The sequence below is a fragment of the Pantherophis guttatus genome, chromosome 2 (assembly GCF_059756535.1).
Source record: "Pantherophis guttatus breed Tessera chromosome 2, ASM5975653v1, whole genome shotgun sequence".
Classification (NCBI taxonomy): Eukaryota; Metazoa; Chordata; class Lepidosauria; order Squamata; family Colubridae; genus Pantherophis; species Pantherophis guttatus.
In genome coordinates this window covers 235766067-235789496 of record NC_142064.1, presented here as the reverse complement: position 1 = coordinate 235789496, position 23430 = coordinate 235766067, and the positions used below count along the sequence as shown (strand labels likewise).

At 34.4% G+C, this 23430-nt stretch overlaps 1 protein-coding gene across 2 annotated transcripts in view; it reads right to left on the bottom strand.

Moving 5' to 3' along the window:
• Window positions 1-3880: 3880 nt before the first annotated feature.
• Window positions 3881-23430, bottom strand: part of CNTN3 (contactin 3) — a 174800-nt gene continuing 155250 nt past the window's right edge. For both annotated transcript variants that reach the window (XM_034440553.3, XM_034440555.3), the window contains exons 14-21: window positions 23208-23357; window positions 21502-21572; window positions 19060-19294; window positions 18781-18896; window positions 17696-17882; window positions 13524-13636; window positions 9850-10018; window positions 3881-6282 (exon numbers count right to left, since the gene is read on the bottom strand). In XM_034440553.3, coding sequence (XP_034296444.2) covers window positions 6188-6282; window positions 9850-10018; window positions 13524-13636; window positions 17696-17882; window positions 18781-18896; window positions 19060-19294; window positions 21502-21572; window positions 23208-23357 — 1136 coding nt within the window. In that variant the 3' untranslated portion in view covers window positions 3881-6187. The remainder of the gene's footprint in view (window positions 6283-9849; window positions 10019-13523; window positions 13637-17695; window positions 17883-18780; window positions 18897-19059; window positions 19295-21501; window positions 21573-23207; window positions 23358-23430) is intronic.

Sequence of the window (23430 nt, the reverse complement as noted above, 5' to 3'; positions counted from 1 at the left end):
GTCCTAAAATGGTCAGAATTGGTTCTTATTTCCAGATAAAGAGATGGAACAGAGAGGCTATGAATTGTCCAGAAGAACAATATGCATGCAACTTGATGTAATTGTGCTTGAGTATTCATAATTAATCATATGAATATCTATTAAATATACATAATATATTTAATACTCAGAAGAATGGTTGCAGGAACTGGGTATATCTAGTTTAATGAAAATAAGGACTACGGGAGAAATGATAGCAGTGTTCCAATATCTCAGGGAATGCCACAAAGAAGAGGGAGTCAAACTATTCTCCAAAGCACCTGAGGGTAGAACAAGAAGCAATGTGTGGAAACTAATCAAGGAGAGAAGCAATTTAGAACTAAGGAGAAATTTTCTGACAGTTAGAACAATTAATAAGTGGAACAACTTGCCTTAGAAGTTGTGAATGCCCCAACACTGGAAATTTTTAAGAAGATGTTGGATAACCATTTGTCTGAAGTGGTTTCCTGCCTAAACAGGGGGTTGGACTAGAAGACCTCCAAGGTCCCTTCCAACTCCTATTCTATTCTATTCTATTCTATTCTATTCTATTCTATTCTATTCTATTCTATTCTATTCTATTCTATTCTATTCTATTCTATTTTCTGATATATACAGTATTTTCCACTTGTCTCCACCCAAGCATATATACATACTCAGAAGATATATATTTTGCACTTGTCTCTACCCAAGTGTCTTTTCTCAATGATCAGCATGATTTTCTGCATAGTAAAGCTATACATTGTTAATTCTCTCCAGCCTGTTCAGTATTTCTCCAGCAGAACAACAGGGGTGAGGCACAAACTCTACCTCTTTTGTAATTTATGTTATCACAGACAATTATGCTAGGGGTGGAGCTTTCATCATGACATTATAACCATATGTTGTCATTTTGGTGTCAACATGACTACAGTACCTTTGAATGCCTCTGGCCATGTCATTCAGCCAAGTCAAGAATATCACACCCTCCCATGAGAATATCATCATATTTTTTGGGTGGTGGTGGTTAATTTTTCTCATGAAAAAAGTGTGAGTGCATTTTTTCCCCTATTAAATTGAAGGGAAATTGTTTTTAATTATCAACTTAATTTTATGAGGAACTCTTAAATGCAGTTCTAACATGAATGGATTCAGGATCAAAGCAAGAACAGGCAATTTTGTTCGTTGACAGGTTTTGGTTTATAGACCAAAATGAGATAAATATTACCAGACATGGACCTCCAGATGTGTAGTGTGACTATAAAATCCATAATTCCCAACCAGAATTGCTATTGATATGTAATTTTCTATTCATTTTCTTTCCCTTGTAAAAAAACTGATTGTAATAATCAGTCGAGAAATTATACAGTATGCATTCTTGATTTTTTTAGTCAAAAGACCAAACAAATAATTGGTGTTAGTGAATACATTCCCTACTCTTTGGATTACTAAAACAAATAGAAAAAAATAGTTGAAACCTATCTGCAAACTAAAACATGTTTCAGTGTGTTTGGAACGCAATAGTTTAACTTGAACAAAATGTGTAAAATTCATACGATTATGTCATCTTTTTGGCAGCTGAACTGCCCAGCACTTTTATTCCTTCCAAAAAGGCAGAATAAACAAACGTGTGCTTATGATTGATCTCCAATAACCAATATTGAAAGCAATGTGTTTTACTGTCTTGATTTTAAAGTACCAGTTCATATATGCATAGTGCATAGTTCATATATACAAATCTTTGCTCTGGAATTTGTATCACCATCTAAACCCCATAGATTCCATGCTGCATCTTCTGCTTGGAGCCAAGCAGGGAGAAATTTCTGACTCAGCTATAGCTTTTAAATTATTTCTGTGCACTCTATGCAAATTATAGTTAACCTGCATATTCTATCAGATATGGCAAGAATCCAATTTTGAGGGTGCTGATATTCTGAGCAACACAACCATTACGAGACAATATATAAATCTACATTCTGATCTTGGTTCTAGCTTACTGTATCTTAACTCAACAATATTTTGTTGTGTCATTTAGTCCATAAATCACCATCATCATCATCATCGTAGCAGAATTCACAGAATAAGAGAGTTGGAAGGGACCTTGAAGGTCTTCTGCAGCACTCTGCCAGATGAAAACAGGCTGCGGGGGGGGGGGGGTAGAGTTTTGGTTGGTAGAGGCACAGCAGGCTGGTTTTTTTTTTTTTTATATTTCCAGGCTGGCCCTATGGGCCAGATCTAAGCACACAGGTCTTGCATTTGACACTCCTGACCTAGTCCATGTCTTTTTAGTGCTGGATTATGTTGTACAAGCACATCTTCCTCACTGAGTAGAGTGTATTTAGCTGGCAATGTTATAAATCTAGTCTTCCATCCTCACCTATAAAATTAAACAATATTTCTAATTCAGAACAAGAAACGTAGCAACAAGTATTACATCTTCATTCTTTTTTTTTTTTCAGCTCTTCAGTATCTAAAACATTGGGAGGTATCCTGTCATGCCAACTTGATGAAGGACTCCCGCCTCATTTTATTTTCAGCTCTTGGATCAGCATCACAGAGCTCATGTGGAAATTATGGATCACATTTGATCCACAATTGGCTCTTTAAATGGATTAAATAAGTGGCTTCCTGGCACCCAGCAATACATGCAGAAATATATTGTTTCTTAATAATATGGTCCAGTTACTTCCCTATTCCAGTCTGCAACAGGGCAGAAAAGGATTACATTTCTTTCACATTTGGCTTGAGAAAATGGGTTTGAGCTGCATGGTAGCATTTGAGAGCAATTATATATAGAACAATTTCTAAAACCACTTTTGGGATAGTTTAGAGTATGCTGAAGGCAGTGTATAGAGACCCATGCTGTTTTGGTACATGATGGAATGGTGCAAGAATAGGGATTCTCATTTTTAAAAACTTTCACTGCAAGTACAAGCACTTTATGCATTTATTTGTTGAAAACCCTTCTATAAAGTGTATTAGAGCATAGTGACTGGTAAAAGAAATTGAAACATTCAGATGGTGCCTTTTTCTGTTTTCCACGTTATTCTATTCATAGAGGGACAACTCTGGAACCAGCCCAATGTTTATATAATTTACCACAGTGCAGTCTTCACACTTTTCTTTACTTCACAAATCCTTTAATCCCATAAAGTTGATATTGAACATAATTAAGTCTCATGTCACATTGTCCTAATTTAAAAAGTACAGCTAAGGAAGCTTAGCCTTATGGTTTGGAAGGTTTGGATCTGCTTTAGGAATAAAATGAAGATATTAAATAAAATTTGATGAAAGCTAATTTTGTCTGCACACCTTAGTGATTTTTTAAGAATTGTCTATCTTAATGGATGCCTATTTAGTTAAAATATATATTAAGGAACTTCTATAAATTATAGAAGATCCTATTTTCTAATTTATACTTCTGATTATATAAATATATTAATGACTAAATTTGATAAGCCTTATATAGTGCATTTCATGAATTGAGCTCAAACCAGAATATATTTTGGATTTTTCTAGAAATGGAATATTTATTATTCCCTTTTAACCACCCTGTGTTTTTAAATTATTTTTCGAGTAGAATCAGGATGGCTGGATGGAGCTGAGCGTTTATTCTGGCCAGATCCCAGTAAACACTTAGTTCCATTCAGTCACCCTGACTCTACCCTCCCCCCAAATTATGAAATATATAGATATTCTATCCCAAAAAGAATATCTATGTATTTGATAAAAAGCATAAACAACTTTAATAATTTTAAAAGCATAAATTAATCTTGGCTTCTAGCTTAACTACTATATGTATTAACAAGGACACAAACTTAGAAAAAACAACTATCTATGGTTTTACCATTATACTGAAATATTTGAAATTCTGACATACTAGAAATTTTCAATATTATAAATATTTTATTAGAATAAAAAAATACATACAGATAGCCATAGGATATATACACACAGCTAATAGTTGAAAGAAAATTAGGCAAAACTTTTTCAATATGAAACTAGTATATTCTAAACATCTCATGGAGACAATAGCAGTAGAAGGTAAATTCAGTAAGTTGATCATGAAAATGGTAGTAATAGGAACATGGTGTAGAATTTTTTTGTAACATGAATGGTAAAGTTACCATTCAGTGGATGAACATTTGCTATGTATTATGTAAAGGAACTTTATTCTCATTGAAAGACAACTATTTGGAAGCATCAGTAGTTCCCATTTTCCATGTTGAGGAGCCAGTAGCTACAGTGTTATTTTACTTATGTACATTATATACAGACACCAAAAAGGAGAAACTGTCAAAGCTGTAGTCATGTGATTATTTTTTTGTTCTGAAAACCTAATAAAATATAGAGCAATGTTTGAATTTTTACAGATCTTGTTCAAGAGTCTACCTCAAGTATTCAGTAGAAAGGTCAGAAAAAGTGAATTCATACAAATTGTATTTGAAGTGAGAATTATTTTTAGAAGAATTGCAATTGTAAACAAGGTATGGCAAACAGGGATGTTTATACATTATTGGCAATGAAAACATTAAATTAAATTTGTTTATATAAATAAGAGAACAGGAATGAATCTATCATCCAGAATAATTCTAAACAATGGGATAGAAACATTGCAATTGGACCTACATCCAAAGAGAGTATAACCTGGCATTTAGGACAGCAACAAATTGAAGGTTGCATATTCAAACACATTACATATAATTTAGGAAGTTATTCCTGGCTATAAGGCTCTGGTGCATTGTACTGGAAGTGTGATGTTCTATTCTGGGCACTTTATCTGTATCTAAAAAAAAGCATAGCAAAATACTAATACAGACAAAAACACAATGTAAAACTAAGAGAACAAGAAGAGTGACAGTAGCTTACTAAAAGGATGTGCAAGCACAAATAAAATAAGTGCAGATACTTTTACAGTTTGATATATCAAGAGGATCCTAAATGGTGAGCACTCAATTGAAAGCTGCATGGATGAAAAGAGTTGCAAGTGAATTTGTCCTGTAAAGCTTCTGAAGTACCTTCATAGATTAAAATGGTTTTGAACCCAAAAGCACAGTTCCTTTTTTATGTGGGTGGAAAAACATGAAAAAGATAAGATATCATTCAGTGCTCTAATGTAAATGCCAATCCTGGGATTTTCCATTTTTAAATTTTGAAACTGTACAAATACAGTTGTATTTGTAAATACCAAGAGCCTTGGTAGTACAGTGGTCTAAAGCACCCTGTTATTAAGACCAGCTGCCTGCAATTATTGCAGGTTCGAATCTCGCCAGGCTCAAGGTTGACTCAGCCTTCCATCCTTTCTAAGGTAGGTAAATTGAGGACCCAGTTGTGGGGGCAATAAGCTGACTTTGTATAAATATACAAAAGGATGAAGGCTATTGCTTAGTGCATTGTAAGCCGCCCTGAGTCTCCAGAGAAGGCGGCATATAAATCAAATTAAAAAAAAATACATTTTTCAACTAAGACATTCTAGGAGATTGCATCAGTCTAGAACAGAGGAGAATGCTATCTCCTTGAATAGCTTCTACAAATAAAACAAATGAACAAAAATGGGGGGGGGGGACTAGTCGAAGAATTAATGAAGCAAAAAAATAAAACAAAAATGGAAGTATGTTGAACTTTTTAGTAAACCAGGTTTTTTTTATACTTAACAAGTTTACAACAAAAGTAAATATGTACAGTCTATATGAATATAAACAGAGATAATCATTTATTCAAATGAAGTCTAGCATTGAGGGGCTTTAAGAAAATTATTCAAGGTTTTTCATCAAGCAGTGGTGAAATATAATTTGTAATTAATGCAAATTAATATTAGAAGGTTTTTATTTCAGATAACGTTAAAATAATTTCTTGTTACTTGGAAAACATAAAGACTCTCAAAGCATTTTTCCAATGCTCATCTTCTTATTTTTGTCACTTCAGAAATATGTAATGTAAAAAGTCCTTTGGTTCATTAAGTCTTAAGGCATTTTATATTCCTTTAGAAGGAATTGTTTGAGATGGACATGATCTTTATTTCTTTAGAATGAAGTATCAGAAAGGATAAAAAATGTTTAAATGCAGACTGGTAGTAAATGCATGCATATTAACTCCCACCTATTATTTCTGTTGGTCTTGTAATGGTTGTCTTAAAAAGCACTTCAAAGTAAATGATACACCTGGTCTTGCACTATCTGAAAATACACTATCACAATATTGCATTGAAAATCAAGAACAGAGTTATTGACATCAAGCTGGAGAGGCAATTTAGGATTTCTGCACAACTTCCTCTTGCATCCATACCTGAAACAAATGAAAAACAAATAAAAGATTAGTGGAAGAAGAAAAAAAGGTGTATTTTTAACAGTACCCTGCTATTCCGTTCAATGTTCTTTGGATTTATAAAACTTCTGTGATTTTTGCAGGTTTTTTTTTACCTGCCTTCAATCACAACTTCATACAGTAAACTCTCAATTCCCTGAGAGCTAGTTTGGTGCACTGGGCTAGATACTGGGGGACTGTGAATTATAGTCCTGCCTGTGGCAAGAAAACAGCTGGGTGACTTCATCTGCCCTAGGATAAAAGTAAGGGCAAACTTCTTCTGAAAAATGTTGCTTAAAAATTCTATGTAGCTGCCAGGAGTTAAGATGCCCTTCAATGGCATTTAAAAAAAATTCTTACAGGTGATTCGTCCCTATTTTTCTGTAGTTGCTTGCAAGACTATTGTAGAACTCATTGGGAAGCTCCAGACAACTGAAAAAATATTAAAACTAAAATACATGTTTGAAATTGCTCTGGGTATCATTCTGGTATATTATATATTCCTAGCTGCTTAGAAGGAATCTAGCAATAATTGGACAAGAAATGTAGACAGACATGCTTTTAAAGAAATATTTAAAAGGGACTGTGAGGTTATGGAAATGCTTGAGTTTTTGGGGGCTCTTGGGAACTTTATATATAAGGTTTACTAAGGGTCCTATGCAAATTCAATAATATATGTTCCCACTGTTTGATAGAAACATGGTGTTCTATTTCTTGCTAAGTTTTTTTAAATGGTTAATTTCATATTTTTCTTAGTGTTAGCATTGTATACGTACTGTATAGTTATATTTTACTATTTGATGGTTTTATGCACACCACTGACATTGCACTATTTTGAATCTCCAATTTGTGTAAAATAAAACAATAGAATTACTTTTTATTATGATAGCGGTTGAGTATGTAATACAGAATTAGGTAAGCATTTATTTTAATCACTAAAGGCTCATAATGAGGCTATATATTCTGCCCTGTTCCTGCTGAGTATTGAGAATAACAGAATAACAGACTTGGAAGGGACCTTGGATGTCTTCTAGTCCAAATCCCTACACCAGCAGGAACCCTGTACTATTTCAGACAAATGGTTGCACAATCTCTTCTTAAAAACCTCCAGATTGGGAGCACCCTGAATTTCTGGAGGCAAGTTGGTCCACTGATTAATTGTTTTGTTGGGAAATTTCTCTTCAATCCAATTAATTATGAGAAACAGTACCTCCCTAATTGTTTCTCATAATTAATTGGATTGAAGATGAGAAACATCTTACCAATAACAATAACCAACCTAGAACTAAGGAGAAATTTCTCAACAGAACAATTAATCAGAATCTTATCCATCTGATATGAACAAAGACTCCTTAGACTTGATGAAATCTTTACTGATAAGAATCTTCAACCTTAATGGTTTCACTCTTGGCAAAAGGGAAAACCATTCCAAGATAAGATAGCTATATTCTTCTGGTTCTTGATAACATCCAATTGGATGAGACCACTGAAAAAGCAAGTGTACTCAATTAGAGTTTAGAGCCTGTATAAGTTGTTCAAAATTCCCATGGATGAAATATTGATGCAGACCTAAGTGAGGGTAGCATTCCTAATAAATACATATCTTTTGAGGGATCCTTGGTGGTCTCTCAGTTGTTTTCTTGCAGACATTTCAATACCCAAACTAGTGTAATATCATCTGTGCTAGTAATGAAAGATCTGCAAGAAAACAATGAAGCTCAGACCACCAAGGACCCCTCATTTCAACCCTAAACTACAAATATTTCCTCTATTGGTACACATATTTTGTCTGCCACTGTTTTTTCAAATTGTAATTCTGGTAAATATTAATTGTTTCTACCAATGAAAAGATTAATTTGTCATTCTTTGCAAACATAATTACTGATACAGGCTCCGACATTCAATTTTTTAAAAATAACAATCAAATTAATTAATTTGTTTGGAAATTATTTACGGTGTGAAAGTAGCCAGTGGGTTCAACATAAATAATCGTCTGTGAAAGCTAGATAGAAAATGCTGACTATGTGTTTGGGCTTGATTATGTTTATGCAGCCAATAAATCTCATCTCTCCAATTAAGCACAGGTATCTGGCATTCAAGAAGTTTTTAGATTTTAGGACTTTGAGAAACATTTTTTTCAGTTAAATTATTTATGGGTCTAAAACACAGGAATTTATTTCTAATGCTACCCTGTTGTTTGAATATTGGCTTTTCATCCTTTACTTTTTCTTTTATGTTTTGTTTGCAAACAGAGTACACCTATATTATAAATTCCCAAACACATTATATGTTAAATGTAACTTTCTTTTGAAAAGTTGGGCCTAGTTCCTGGTAACTATTTGGATTTGTTCATATTGGTTTTTTTGAGCAGTACCAAGAAAGAGATTTGTCATTGCATACTTCCATGATTCCATCCATCCGTCCATCCATCCATCCATCCTAAGTTTTATAATGTAATTTACAACCCTGGGATTTTTTTTGGTAGTCTCTTAACCAAGTATTAGGAAGGTCTGATTATTCCTAGCTTTGTTGGGATCAGCCACAGTTAGCCAGACTGTATCACTTACTGTATCTTTCCTGAAACACACAATATACTTTTAAAATAAGGTTTGAGTTCATACATACATTACAAGAATACAATATTTGTTTGATCTATCAGAAATAACTAGGTGGAAATATAGATATTTATAAAAATAAGAGCTGTGGTGGCAGAGTGGTTAGAATGCAGTACTGCAGGCTACTTCTAACAACTGCCTGAAATTTGACAGTTCGAATCTCACGAGGCTCAAGGTTGACTCAGCCTTCCATCCTTCCGAGGTGGGGAAAATGAGGACCCAGATTGTTGGGGGCAATATACTGACTCTGTAAACTGCTTAGAGAGGGCTGTAAAGCAGTGGTGAAATCCTCCATGGTTTGCTGCCAAATGCACGCTGCATGCGGAAAAACGAGGCTTAAGAAGGTAAGTAGAACAGTGAGGGGGGGGATCAGCTGTGTCACGCGATTTAGATTCACTAGAAAGAAGGATTTCCTGCTTTCTAGCGAATATAAATCGTGCGGCACAGCTGATCGTAGCATCACCGCTAGCATTTTTTTACTACTGGTTCACTTGAACTGCTGCGAACTGGTAGCATTTCACCTCTGCTGTAAAGCACTGTGAAGCGGTATATAAGTCTAAGTGCTATTGCTATTGCTAAATTCACTAAAGATATTTTTCCTTATTTTCTTAAATTAAGCATATTTTCTTAAATTAAGGATTATTTAATTCCTGCAGTTTCCTTGTAAAAATCTATTCTTGGAAGATTGTAAATGAGGGATGAAACATCTTTTGCTTTTTAAATTAAACATTCACCTCCTATTTTGGCCATATTATGCAAAATGATATGCTAAAAGTAGAAAACCTCAGCACAGCCCTTTATTTGGAAGCAAGTTCACCCGAAAGACAAGATCAACTTCTTTCATCAAATAACATACACATCTTATATTAAGTTTCATCTTGAAGATAAACCATCTTTTAACAAAACGTTGTGCATTAGTATCCTGTAAACATACTTGCTAATTTGGGGACTTTAATCTGGTCACTGCTAATGCCATCTCCACCATCAGTCACTGCTTTCACTTCTATAACATAATCATCATTCAAAGGCAGCAAAAGTTCGGCAAATGTTCTATTTGTGTCCAGGATACTGAGCTGGTTCTGACTGCTAGTCCAATATAAAACCTGCAGCATAAAAAGAAAAGTGATGATTTTAGTGATACTACTTAATCATCGTTTAACATCATTTTTAGATAAAAGGAAAAAAAAAGATTCCTGAAAAAGGGTGAAAAAGAGGCTGGATATTTTGGTTTGTCAGTCATGGGATCTTTCAAACAAATAGATTATTCTATTGGAATTTGACTTTACCTGTACCAAGAATTCAGGTAAGTATCTAAGGAACTAGGAGTATGGATATTAAAGCAAACAAAAAAAAGGTGAATATTTATGAACCGTGGTAAAAGAAAGCTTGCATATAGCAAGAAATTAATTTGGATAAAACTTAATTGTCTTTCATGCTATATTTAAATTATTATTTATTTCAGAATAACATGCAGAATTCCATTATAATAAACATTCTTCAGAACAGAATTTACATACAATTGGCTATAGTCCAGATAATTTATTTAACTGTTCATAATATATGGAATGAAGGAATAGAGATTTTGTTCTAAGCAACTTTGGTAAGAAGCTTAATTAAAAGCAGTTTCTAACTGATTTTATTCTGCATATTCTAAAATATTATCTTTAATGTTACTGATGGTTAGTCAGAGTTATGCATACAGTAACTTTTTCAGATTTCTTATTTCATCTTTCCTAATTTCCCCCAATAGTAAATCAGAAGTTGAAAGAATGGACGGAGAAAGGCATAATATAGTGTATTTCCTTAAACTGGTCCCATCCAGAAGCCCAAGTGATGTGTTCCCAGAACTCATCCCAGGAATAGGCTATTTAAGGGATACTTAACACTTTTGCTTCTTATATTCATATTATTTGCTTTATTGAATAGTCTTGGACAACCACTGCCTCACAGGTGGGCTATAGTTAGAGGGTTGTATGCTCTATAGAATTTGTTGAAGAAAGGATGATGTACAAAGATAAAGATTGAAAAATTAAATGGGTGGGAACTGTAAGAAAACAATGCACACAGTACAACCTCAATTGTCTGGATCTTCATTCAATAAATTTCAGGTGCACCAACAAAGTTTTAATTACAACTTCACTTCAAACAATGGACAAAATCTTGGGTTTTCCAAAGCAATTCAGACAATTAATGTAATTGCATAATTATATACTTTTCATTTTACATCATTTGCATAATCGTATGATTAGCCAACTAAAGCACATTGGTACAAAGATATAAAACAGCAATTAAATAATTATGCCTATTAACTAAGTATTACATTTGGATTTAACAGATATTCAGATTTAACAGGCATCTTGTCCCCCTCCCCCCAAATAATATATTCAATCAATCAATCAGAATAGAGGTAGAAGGGACCTTGGAGGTCTCCTAGTTCAACCCCCTGTTCAAGCAGGATGCCCTATGTCAGGAGTGTCAAACTCGCGTCATCATGGCAGCATCACGTGATGTATTGAGACTTTTTTCACCTTTGCTAAAATGGGGGCGGGGGCATGGCCAGTGTGTGACACATCCGGCCCATGGGCCAGAAGTTTGACAACCCTGCCTTATACCATTTCAGACAAGTGGTTGTCCCATTTTTTTTTAAACCCCTCTAATGGTGAAGTACCCACAACTTTTGAAGGCAAGCTGTTCCATTAGTTAATTGTTCTCACTGTTAGGAAGTTTTTCCTTAATTCCAGGTTCTCTCCTTAGTTTAGTTTCCATCCATTCTTTCTTGCCTTGCCTTCTGATGCTTTGGAAAATAAATTGACCCCCTCTTCTTTGTGGCAGCCCCTCAAATACTGGAATACTACTATCCTATCACCCCAGTCCTTCTTTTCTCTAGACTAGCCAAACCCAATTCCTGCAACTGTTCTTCATATGTTTTAGTCTCCAGACCTTTAATCATCTTGATTGCTCTTCTCTGCACTTTTTCCAAAGTCTCAACATCTTTTTTGTAATGTGGTGACCAAAACTGGATGTAGTATTCCTGGTATGGTCTTACTAAAGATTTATAAAGTGATACTAATACTTCACATGATTTTTGATTCTATTCAATTGAGGTTTTGCAGTATATACTTTCATGATATTATGTAGCAAGAAATAACAAAATCATGTGCATTCTAATCCTAATCATATTTCTTCAGAAATCTTAACTTTCCATTTATTATATAGTACTAATACATTTTTTTAAATTCAATAAAATATATAACTGTATCTACATGAAAAAGGAAGGTATCTGCAGTCTTAAGATAACTTCTACGAGATTTAAGGAAGCACACAAATATTAGGAAAAAATTTGGGAAATTAGCTATTCCCCAAACCTCCATATTGCATATCAGACATAGGTTGATAAATGTAAATTTGGAGGGTAAATGGAATGAAATAAGCTGGGAGGTCATAAGGATGATTGGCAGAAACACTGAAGAAAAGAAGTACTATTTCAGTACCAAGTCACTATGCCATCTGTGGGACTCATTCCCATATCTGCACGGGATTGCAATTCAGTGCTAGCCATATGTTGAGATAAATATGATTATTTACAGCACGAAGGTTATGACATGGATAGCCTACCCAATGCATGGAATTTCATCTAAATAGCTGAGTTTTCTAAATATGTATGACGAATACTAAAGGATTAATTTTTGCTTATTAGATGATATTGTATTATTTGCTGTATTGCTATATGTTCTGAAAGGAGAGCGAAATAAATAGTTTTACTTCTTCCTATAACCAGTGTATTGTATTTTTGTTTTGGAAATCTCTAAGACATATCTATGTTGAAAAGTGGTATACAAATTGAACAGTACACAATAATCACAGTAATTATACAGCATAAAATACGTAAATATATAATTACATACCATCAATATGAATATGAATAAATAAGAATCAACATGGTATCTATCCCAGAGTACTTGCAGGTTAAAATGATATATCTTTGTATCTATCTATCTATCTATCTATCTATCTATCTATCTATCTATCTATCTACCTACCTACCTACCTACCTACCTACCTACCAACCATCTATCTAACTATTTGGTCTTTGAGTCTGCGTTGACTGCAAAAGATTGCGTAGACTCGACCTGTGACCACAATTGAGCCCAAAATTTCTGTTGTTAAACGAGACATTTGTTAAGTGAATTTTGCCCCATTTTACAACCTTTCTTTCTGTAGCTGTTAAATGAATCACTACAGTTGTTAAGTTAGTAATGTGGCTGTTAAATGAATTGCTTCCCCATTGACTTTGCTTGTCAGAAGATTGCAAAAGGTGATCACATGATCCCGGGGCACTGCAATCGTCATAAGTATGAACCAGATGTCAAGCATTCAAATTTTGATCATGTGACCATGGGGATGCTGCCAATGGTTGTAAGTGTGAAAAATGGTCCTAAGTCACTTTCTACAATGCCACCGTAATTTTGAATGGTCACTAAATGAACTGCTATAAGTTGAGTCCTAGATTTTAAAATGGACAATAACATAGCTGCAGTGAAAAAAGAGAATGCTGATATTTCCAAGGTGCGGTTTTTGTTACATCAGTATTGCCTTGCTTTAACTTACCTTATAGCCCACTACTTCTGACTCATTTTCCATGGCGTGCACCTGTTCCCAGTTCAGCACTACCCTGGAGTCTGTAATGTTCCACTCTAAATTTCCTGGAGGCTGGCTGGGTGCTTAAAAACATAATGAATACAAGATTTAAATTTACTTGGCATTTGAAATTTCTCATGTCAAAGCAAATAATCCAGGTACTTGACTGTCACCACATCCTTTGTACATTGTTTTTGTGTTTGAAAACATTTAGAAGGATACAATTTTTTTAAAGTGATTGAATTCCATTGAATATTCTGCTGAGTGAAATTCACACCCAAGCCTGCAAGTGATGCTTATGCCATTTCAAACAGGCATAAATAAACTACTACAAACTAGGATGAAATACATGCAAACACATAGACATGCACACATGTACAGGTGATCCTTTGCATAATTGTCTACACAATTCTTTGTCATTATTCTCTTTTTTTCTTCTTTCTTTAATATCTTGTTTCATATTCCTATGAATGACTGCAAAAAAAAAAACAGACACCACTTTACATTTTGAATCAAATGATGGAAGAACAGCGATTGGGATTTTGCAAGAAGGCATTATCTGAACTCTTGATAATTTAATTACCGAATAAAATAATTACAATTATAATAGAATAGAAAAAAAATCAATGTATTTGGAATTCCCTGGGGATCAGGGAATCCTAGAACACATAGGCTGACATGGGAAAAATAATTCCACCAACTTGAATTGAATTGAATTCCAGCAAAACTGAATAGAGGAGTCACTCTTATAAATACTGCTGAAATTACTCAGTAGATTTTAGTCCTACTTGATTGCCAGGAAAGACCTATTAGTCACAAGTTGGTATTTTCTAAAATCGCAGGACAATTAGATTAGCAGTTGGTCAAGTCATAAATAATTAAACTTTGGACATCAATTTCTAAGCATGCTAATGATCAATTGTGTAGCTTGCTCTCAGGATGACCTCCAATTTAATAGGTATTGATGGTACGACTATGAATTATCAGGTACATGATAGTATCTGCATACTATAAATATCGGTGCAAATCTAAAGTTATAAGAAACAGAAAAGATTGACAAAACTGGGGACTGGAAAAAAGATAAAGAGGGAGGGAGAGAGAACAAAGAATTATCTGGTTTCAATTTTGTACTGAGCAAAGAATTTTGGAGATTATATTGAGATGATTGATTATGTTCTACCAAGTTAAAGTATCCACAGATTTTCCATAGGAATTTCTGACTTCAGATTGGTCTTTCAGGTCATTCAATGACGCATACCTTACTATTGTAACTGAGTTCACTGAACTTGCTGCTAGCTGTCCTCTTTATTGCATCCTTCTATCTTTCTCAGGATCCCAGACTTTTCCAGCGACTAGATCATTGCATAATATATCCAAAGTATGATTATTTGAACCTGGATATTTATGCCTCAAGTGAGAAATCTGGGCTGATTTGTTTGATAATCTCATTTTTTTGTTTTCTTGACTACTAATGTTCAAAAGCATTAATATCCCTACTTCTTCAAAGTCCAACTTTTGCTTCCACAGAGTGTCTTCATGATTTTGATCTTTGTAGGAATAAATGCATCACAGCATCTGAATATCTTTTCAAAGACCTTCATGGCTATCTACAATGGGCAAATCTGCAGGGTAGTTCTTGACTGCTGGTTCTGATAGTATTAACAGTCAATCCTAAAAAACAGAAAGTATCCCCCACTTCAGTACCTTCATTGTTCATTTCTAGGGATGGTTACTATAGTTTTATTTTCTTTTTATTTATTCTCAGTCCCATTTTTTCCACTGTGCTTCTTGACATTTATTATTGTAGTTTTGCAATTCCCAAGATGAGCTAAAGCAGCAGATGAAAGCCAATCAATTACTGTAATATGATCTTGACCACATACCTACCATTTTCAATGATACAATATGAAAAGAATCAAAGAAGATTCTAAAGAATTCCAAAGAACTATTAGAAGAAACAAGTAGTTTTACAATGATATCTGTAAAAACATCAAAAGTGAAGTTGTAGAAGTCTTAAAAAAATATCTGAACTTAAGAAAGAATTTACATTCTATAATTGGTATGCTAAAGGTTTCTTTTTCCTTCTTCCATTCAATTATGTCTGATTCTTGGAAACTGCCTGAACAAGTCCCTAAAATTTTCTTGGCAAGGTTTTTTCAGAAGTGGTTTGCCATTGCTTCCTTTCTATGACTGAGAGAAAGTGGCTGGCCCAAGGATCTTTGGCTTTGTGCCTAAAGTGGAACTAGAACTCAGTTTCCTAGTTTGTAACTTCATGCCTTAATCACTACACTAAACTGGCTTCTTTAAAGGATACTAGTGGACTGATGATAACTGAATCAAAGATCAGACAAAGATGAAAGTGTATACTGAAAATCTGTACAGTGGAAATATTAAATATCTGAGAAGATACTTCCCACTTACAAAACTGTCTGCTATTATAAGGTTTGTTACTGAGAGTTTCTTGCATAGATAAGCAGCTATATAAATTGCATTAATAAAAATATTGTTAGATCAGCACTCTGGACATTACCAAATTGGAAGTCTACATAAATTTCTGGAGTATCTATCCAAAAATGGCAAGCAACTCTCCGAAAAGTTTGTGACAATATAACAACACTAACAGAACTTTACTAATCCAATTTGATGTGTGTTGATGACAAAAGGGAAGTAATACCTAGAAAGACTCATTGGGTATGCTAAACTACATGGCAGGATAATAAAAGGAGAAAGAAAAATAAAAAAAAAATATTTTCTATTTCTGTTCACACAATTTATAGAGCTCCTACTTGTAGTTACTCAAGAGTGAAAGGAGTTAAACTGATTTTGAGGCTTGGTAGAGATGGAAATTAACTTTTCGCTTCTAAACTTGGAGATAATGGAAGCTGAAATAACTTTTTTTTTTATAGAAACTTTATTGAGGTTTTTCACAAACAAAACAGAAATAAAAAAAATAGAAAAAAAGAGGAACAAAACATTCAGACAAAGACATAAAACATATAAATATAATAACATTTTCAGTTACTATCAGATGTACAGTGTTTTAACTATTTACATAAATAATACTTGGTGATATTTCAGCTCACTTTTAATCAATATTTTGTACACCTTTAGGTCTTCCTTTCATTTTATCATGCAACCACTTATACCACCTTTCCCACACCAAATAATAAACTATCTTCTCATCATTTAATTCATAGGTTACGCGCAACTCCTCTGGAAGCTGAAATAACTTATGCTACTACATGTTCATCCCAATATAAAGCCCTTGACATATAGCTATAGGTATATAAAATTCTGTACAGATAGTCCTTGAGTTACAATCATAATGGAGCCTTCCCATTATGGTTGTAAATTGTGACTATGGGATATTGCAAGCAGCCATAAATACGGCCGACTGCTGTGCCTGAAATGTAGTCATGTGACTCAGAACTTCAAAATCAGTATCTTTAAGGGAATCCATTGTAACTTTGAACAGTTGCTAAGCAATAGATCATAAGTTGAGGACTACTTGTACACAGATTTTTAATCAACGGAAATTCAAAAGCATCTTTATATAGAGGAAAATGAAATAAGTTCTGGAACAGCTAGGCTTTAATGAACAAATGAAGCTCCAGAATTCCTGTAAAAATGGCTTTCTAATTACCTTCAATATAATAGTAATGTTTCTAATACATTGACAATATTGGGGCAGGAATGTATTGAAGTCTAATTGCTTTTTTGTATCTCACAATGCCTAATGTAGCATACACTGCATTACATTTAAATTGTTATTTCTTTTCCAGAAGATACAAAGTAATTTTTAATTCACTGAGATAGCAAGTATGTATACATTTCCAAAGAATATAACAGAAAACTCTAAGACCAATGGTGGGATTCACTTACCTTCCCTACTGGTTCACAAATTGAGCGCACACGCCTCATCTGCACATGTGCATGGCCTTCTGCGCATGCGCAGTGTTCGTGCATTACGTCTGGGTGGGTGGGCGGAGCCTTCCATGGTCCCTGCTACCGGTTTGCCTGATCCGGAGAGAACCGGCTGAATCCCACCACTATCTAAGACGCTTTTTAAAAAGAGATGGGCATTTTTGACTTGGAAGTAATGGGTTCCCACTTCTGCTCTTAATGTTCCTGAAGATACCTACGTGGCTTTTTTGTGGTAGCATTGACAGTGGCACTGAAAGGACCTGCTCCTGCACTGTTGTATGCTCGAACAGCTGTATAATATACGAAGTTGCTCATCAAGCCTGTTATTTTCACTGAGGTCTCCTTTCCGGTGGCTCTTACTTTGTTTGAAGACTGTTCTTTCCCACCATTGTTCCAATATCTTACCTATAGGGAATAAGTAACATATTAATTTAAATCACATTGCTGACACCATTGCTTGCTCAGATCTATACTTTGTTGCTTAATTAAAATAAGTGAAATGAAATGTTGTTTCCAGGTTGTCGTGAGGAAAAAACACTAGGAAGAAAAATACTGTATATACCTCTATGAAATCCTAAAGAGTTTTATTTTGATTTGAAGGAAGATATATTTACTGAATAGACTTCTACAGCTGGATGGGCATAGCAGTTTTTCTACTGTGTAGATAAAAACAGAAGAATCAAATTGTGTACCTGAGCATCAAATTCTGCACCTATTTTTGCAGTCAACTTCAAAAAAAGGCCTTGCTCATATTCAATTTTACAAAATCAAAAACTTTGTGTACTTAAATACAACCAGGTTTATATAGGATGCATTTAGATTAAATATTGTGGGCTTGTCATGGATGCAGCAGATACCAACCAAGCACGTATAGAAGTTGGTTGCCAGTTAATTTTCATTCTCAGTGCAGTTTTTGTGATCTTGCTATAATTGATCTGGTGTAATGCCAGCAAAAAAGCTAAAACTCAAGTTGTGTGTAAAATCTGTGAATATTTACATTTGGCTTTTATATTCCCCATAAGATTAGATTAATTTGCAGCTATGCCATGTGTTCAGAAGCAGAAAGCTGCTTCTTCAACTTTGAATGGCTTTGAAGCCATTTAAGTAAAGTAGGAGTGGAGGGAATGGGGAAAAAAATAAAATTTCTATAAGTTTCCACGACTCATTTTTCTAATGCGAAATAGAGACCGGAAGGCTGAATCTTAATAGGAAACATAGGCTTACTATTGCAAATGAATAATTATTTGAAAGCAAAAAGCATCCCATCACAGTAAGGAAGAAGTACAACAAAAAATGATTTTACCTCATAGCCTAATAATCTCCCACTGCCCATTTTCCAAGGGATGGGAATCCAAGTAACTTCAATTGTGGAAGAAGAGAGACTGTTTGCAGATACACCAGAAGGAGCTATTGTAGGCTCTGAATTAGGAGACAAAGAACAAAAAATACTAATGAAAAAAAGAGAAATCTAAGGTGACTAATTTTCCAGTCAATTCAAATGCCTGCATTGAAATTAACAAAACAAATTCCTCTTTTATTCATTTGCAGATAAAATGCCTAATAAAATTATTCAGTAACTCACCCTCTTCAGCAGAATACACTGTGGCCACTGGACTAAACGGTCCTTCTCCTTTATTATTGTATACGCCAACCTTGACTTCATAGGGTGAAAATGGTAAGATGCTTTCATTCCTAAAGACATATCTTGGGGTGTCAGGTGATGTAACAACTGTCTGTATCCAGGTTGTAATGCCAAGAGGTCGGAAAGCAACTACATAACCAAATCCTTCACCATTCTGTAATTCTTCAGGAACTGGCTAAACACATAGATGGTATGCAAATAAGATACTAAAATCATCATTATTAATCATTAATCATCAACATCATCCTTGTAGAAATGTAATCTTCTAATTTGACAATATTTGAGATATCATAAAACCTCTAATCAATCATTATAATAGCATAGCTTTCTGAAGGCTAATAATTTTAGTTTAGTAAAATTAAGGAAAAAAATGACTTCCAGTATATGAAAATTTAGAATACACTGAACTTCTACATGTAAGCTTACTTATTTGACAATAGCTCCCAGGACATTTAGTGGCTCTTACTGCTAAGACAGTATATTAAATAAAACTGAAAGAATGGCATCTAGGACCTTGAAGTCCATGGAATTTCATATATAGTTCTATGGGATTTACAGTATGTTTTCCAAGTTATTTTAGCTAAAGCTTTGAAGACTATGCTCTTTGTTTTACAATGTCTTCAATGTCAGAATTTTTTAAATCTGTTCTTTTGATGACAAAAAATATATATATCAAGTTAGTTAATAAAGTGCTTGACTTCAGGTTGACTGTTCACCTTGTCCTTTATTAAAACCTGAAATTAAATGTTGCATGGCATTATCTTATGCCTTTTCAATGAAAGTCAAAATATAACTACAAGATATATTGCATAAATATATTTAGTGATCATTGTCAACCAGTTATTAAGCACCAGTAGTTAACTGAGTGCTATACAGAATATAAAACAGATTAAGCCTTTCCTTAACATGAACTAGGAAGACAAAATACTAATATGAAACCAAATAGATATTTAATTACTGCTATGTAATAAATTCATATGTATTAAAAGGAAGAGTTGTTAAAATGAATAAAGGAATAATGGATAACATCTATTTCATTCCCAGGAAACCTTATACATAATAATAATAATATAATAATTAATAAAAATTAATAAAAATAATTTGAAAGACACAATACACTGTTGAATATAAAAATAAATTACATAACTTTAATTACAAAATTACAAAAAAATAAAAAATATAAAAATGAAAAAAGGAGTGTAAGATGAAGGTTGTAACTAGTGAAATAGAACTGAAACCTAATCAGAGTAGCATTACAATAAGCTTTAACTGTAAAAAGACTGGAGTTATTCATATGGTAGAAAAGTGGAGTATAATTCAAAGTATGGATATATGAAATGAGTCATTCAGTTTAATAGAGGGCATTCCCACATGAGGTTTTCTCATTACTCTAGAACAGTGATGGTTAACCTTTTTGGTGCCGAGTGCACAAAGTGCGCACGCGAATGCACGCATGTGTGCCCCAATCCCCAAAATGCAATGCAAGCGCCCCTTGTGCATGTGCTCCCTTGTGCATGTGCCCTGCCCGCCCCCCACCATTTTGGCTTCTAGGTTAGTTTTCCTGCATTTCTACTGCCCGTGCCTTCCCCGATCTCCTCAGTTTCTCCCCCCCAGCGCACACTACTTTTCTCCTGCATTTTTGCCATGGAGAGGCACCTGCAGAAGGTGAAACCTGCAGAGATTGGAGAAGGTACGGGTGGCAAAAATGCAAGAGAAAGCTAGCACACACTGGGGGGAACAACTGTGAAGATCAGGGAAGGCCCGGTGCATGCAGGAAAGAGACCCAAAGACCAGCTGGTCGGCAGGAGGCGCGCGCACATGAACGGTGGAGCTAGGCTGGGCAACAGCTGGTGTGACCAGAGAGAGGGTTCTGTGGCATGTGTGCCATAGGTTCACCATCATGGCTCTAGAATAACCTCCAGACATCTGTTTCTTATGCTATCGTTTGCTTTCAGGAGCTTTGTAAATGGAAAGATTATGGCTGGAAGTACCCTTTTTCTTTCTTTCTCTGGGTAAGATTGTGGTATTAGTAAAACAATTTAAAGAATCTTCTGTGTGTCTGCTTGGGTAGCCGTCTATGGCCAGTCGGGCTAAGGAAAATAGACCCAGAATTCTCCACTTGGTACTGCTATAAAAATATGTAAAACCATGGATAAACTATGGAATGTTACACTAACTGTGTAAATAAATGTATAAAAAATTGTACCACAGTAAAATATCAAATTAAAAAAAAAAGAAACAGAATATGTACATAACAAGCCAATGATATGATATGATATGATATGTATTTGTCAGTTACTCACATTCACAGTTAAATATATTGGTATGTATGGATACATGTTAGTTAATTATGAATTACTAGGGAAGAGGAGGAGGACTTACATCCCATGTTATGACCAATTCAGACCTGCTGCCTCCACCTCCACTTACTTCAGATGGTGGTACTTCTGGAACTGTGAAGAAGAAAACCAACATTATATGTTTTCATATGCTGATAACCTTGTTAAGGTCTGGGTGAGGCAGCTGGGCAGTTAACTGCTTCTGAACCTTTTATCAATATTTAGTATCATAATGGTATATTTTTTTCTCCACTTACAGGAGTTGGGGATTAGAAGCACTTTTTCTAGTATTTCCTTAGTGGCTTATTTTGATTAGTGGTTATAGAGGAGGACATATCAATGTAGTAGACATTAATTGTGAGGTGTGATGGGGCTTAGTTCCTTCCCTTTATTTAACATCTACATGAAGCAGCTGGAAAAAAACCCCATGCATTGGGAGTACAAGTAATCCTTGACATATGACCAGTCATTTAATGACTGTTCAAAATTATGAAGGGCCTGGCACTTGTGCTTTAAAGTTTCTAAAGAATTTCTGGCACTGTCAAAAATCATGCCACAAAAATCCCTTGAAATGCAGTCACATATATTCATTTCAAGCACTTGGGAATTGCCTTGCCTTTATGACCGGTTATAGTATTCCGTGGTCATGTGACTGTGCAATTTATTGACTTTTTTGCCAGTTTCCAGCAAAAACTACACAGTTGGAAGAATGCACTTGCATTTACAATTGTGGCATTCGCTTAACAACCACAGATGTAGTTAATGACTGCTGCAAAAAAATGTTGTAAATGTTTACAAAATCAACTGGTTATGTGAATGTCTTGACTTATGGCCGTAATGACATATCTGGTTCCAATTGAGGTTCTAAGTCAAGGACTACATATATTATGCTATCCTGAAAAAAAAAGAGCGAGAATATATGTATGCACAAATATTACAAAACAGACTGTGTAAGACACACAAGCAATATAGGCACTAACATATTCTAAAAATTCTAAAGGAAATCTTATTCTTATGCAATAAATAAGTATATAACACTTCTGTTCAATAATCACACAAATCTACTTTCTCTCTTTACACCTTAAAAATTGTAAAATAAGGTTTTTTTTAACTATTGTGAGCTAAACTCTGATCTTGTATCTACATTTAATTTTATTTTTCTAAACTTTAACAAAAGAACTGCAATATAGAATAATTTTATTATTCCCACATAAGTTTTTTTCTCTCTTATAATATTCCAGAGCTAAACATCAAACAAGAGTAATACTTAGTGACCTGCTCTAGTAATCTCCAACTCTTGCTGACTGAAATTAGTTTCCCTTAACTTGAGGGTTTAAGATACATCCACTCATTATGCCTCATCTACAGTTGTTCATTGGTGCCAAAAACAATGCATTAACTTTGCCAGCAGAAAGCTGTGTTAAAGACATTCTCTTATGGAAGGATTTTTTTTTTATTTAAAGGATAGGTGGCTCTGAGTTGACTGAATCTCAGTAGCATAGCAACACTACATTATTCAATCTTCTTTTTTGATTGTTTAAATTAATATAATTTTGCATACTTGTCCTTGTGTACACTGTCAAAATATTAATGCTTTGATAGATGCTGAATAACACATCTTCCTCCCATCTCTTGAGCCAGATTGGGTAGTGAAGTGGGAAAATATATTACAAAGGTTGCAAGCAATAAGACCCACTTTGCTATGCTGAAATTATCAAATGAAACAAGCAAACAAAGAGACCCACTAACCTGCCTCTTCAGTTCTTACTTTTTCTGAGGGTAAACTAGGTTCTCCACCTCCAATTTTGTTGTTGGCAACTACACGAAATTGGTATTCAACCCAAGGGTTTAAATCTACTGCGGCAGCCAAGAATGTTCTCCCATCAATGACATCAGGAACTGTTATAAAACATTTTGGAAGAAATTATGAATTTCTCATTTTTTCCCAAGAGTTATAAAATTTCCAAGGATA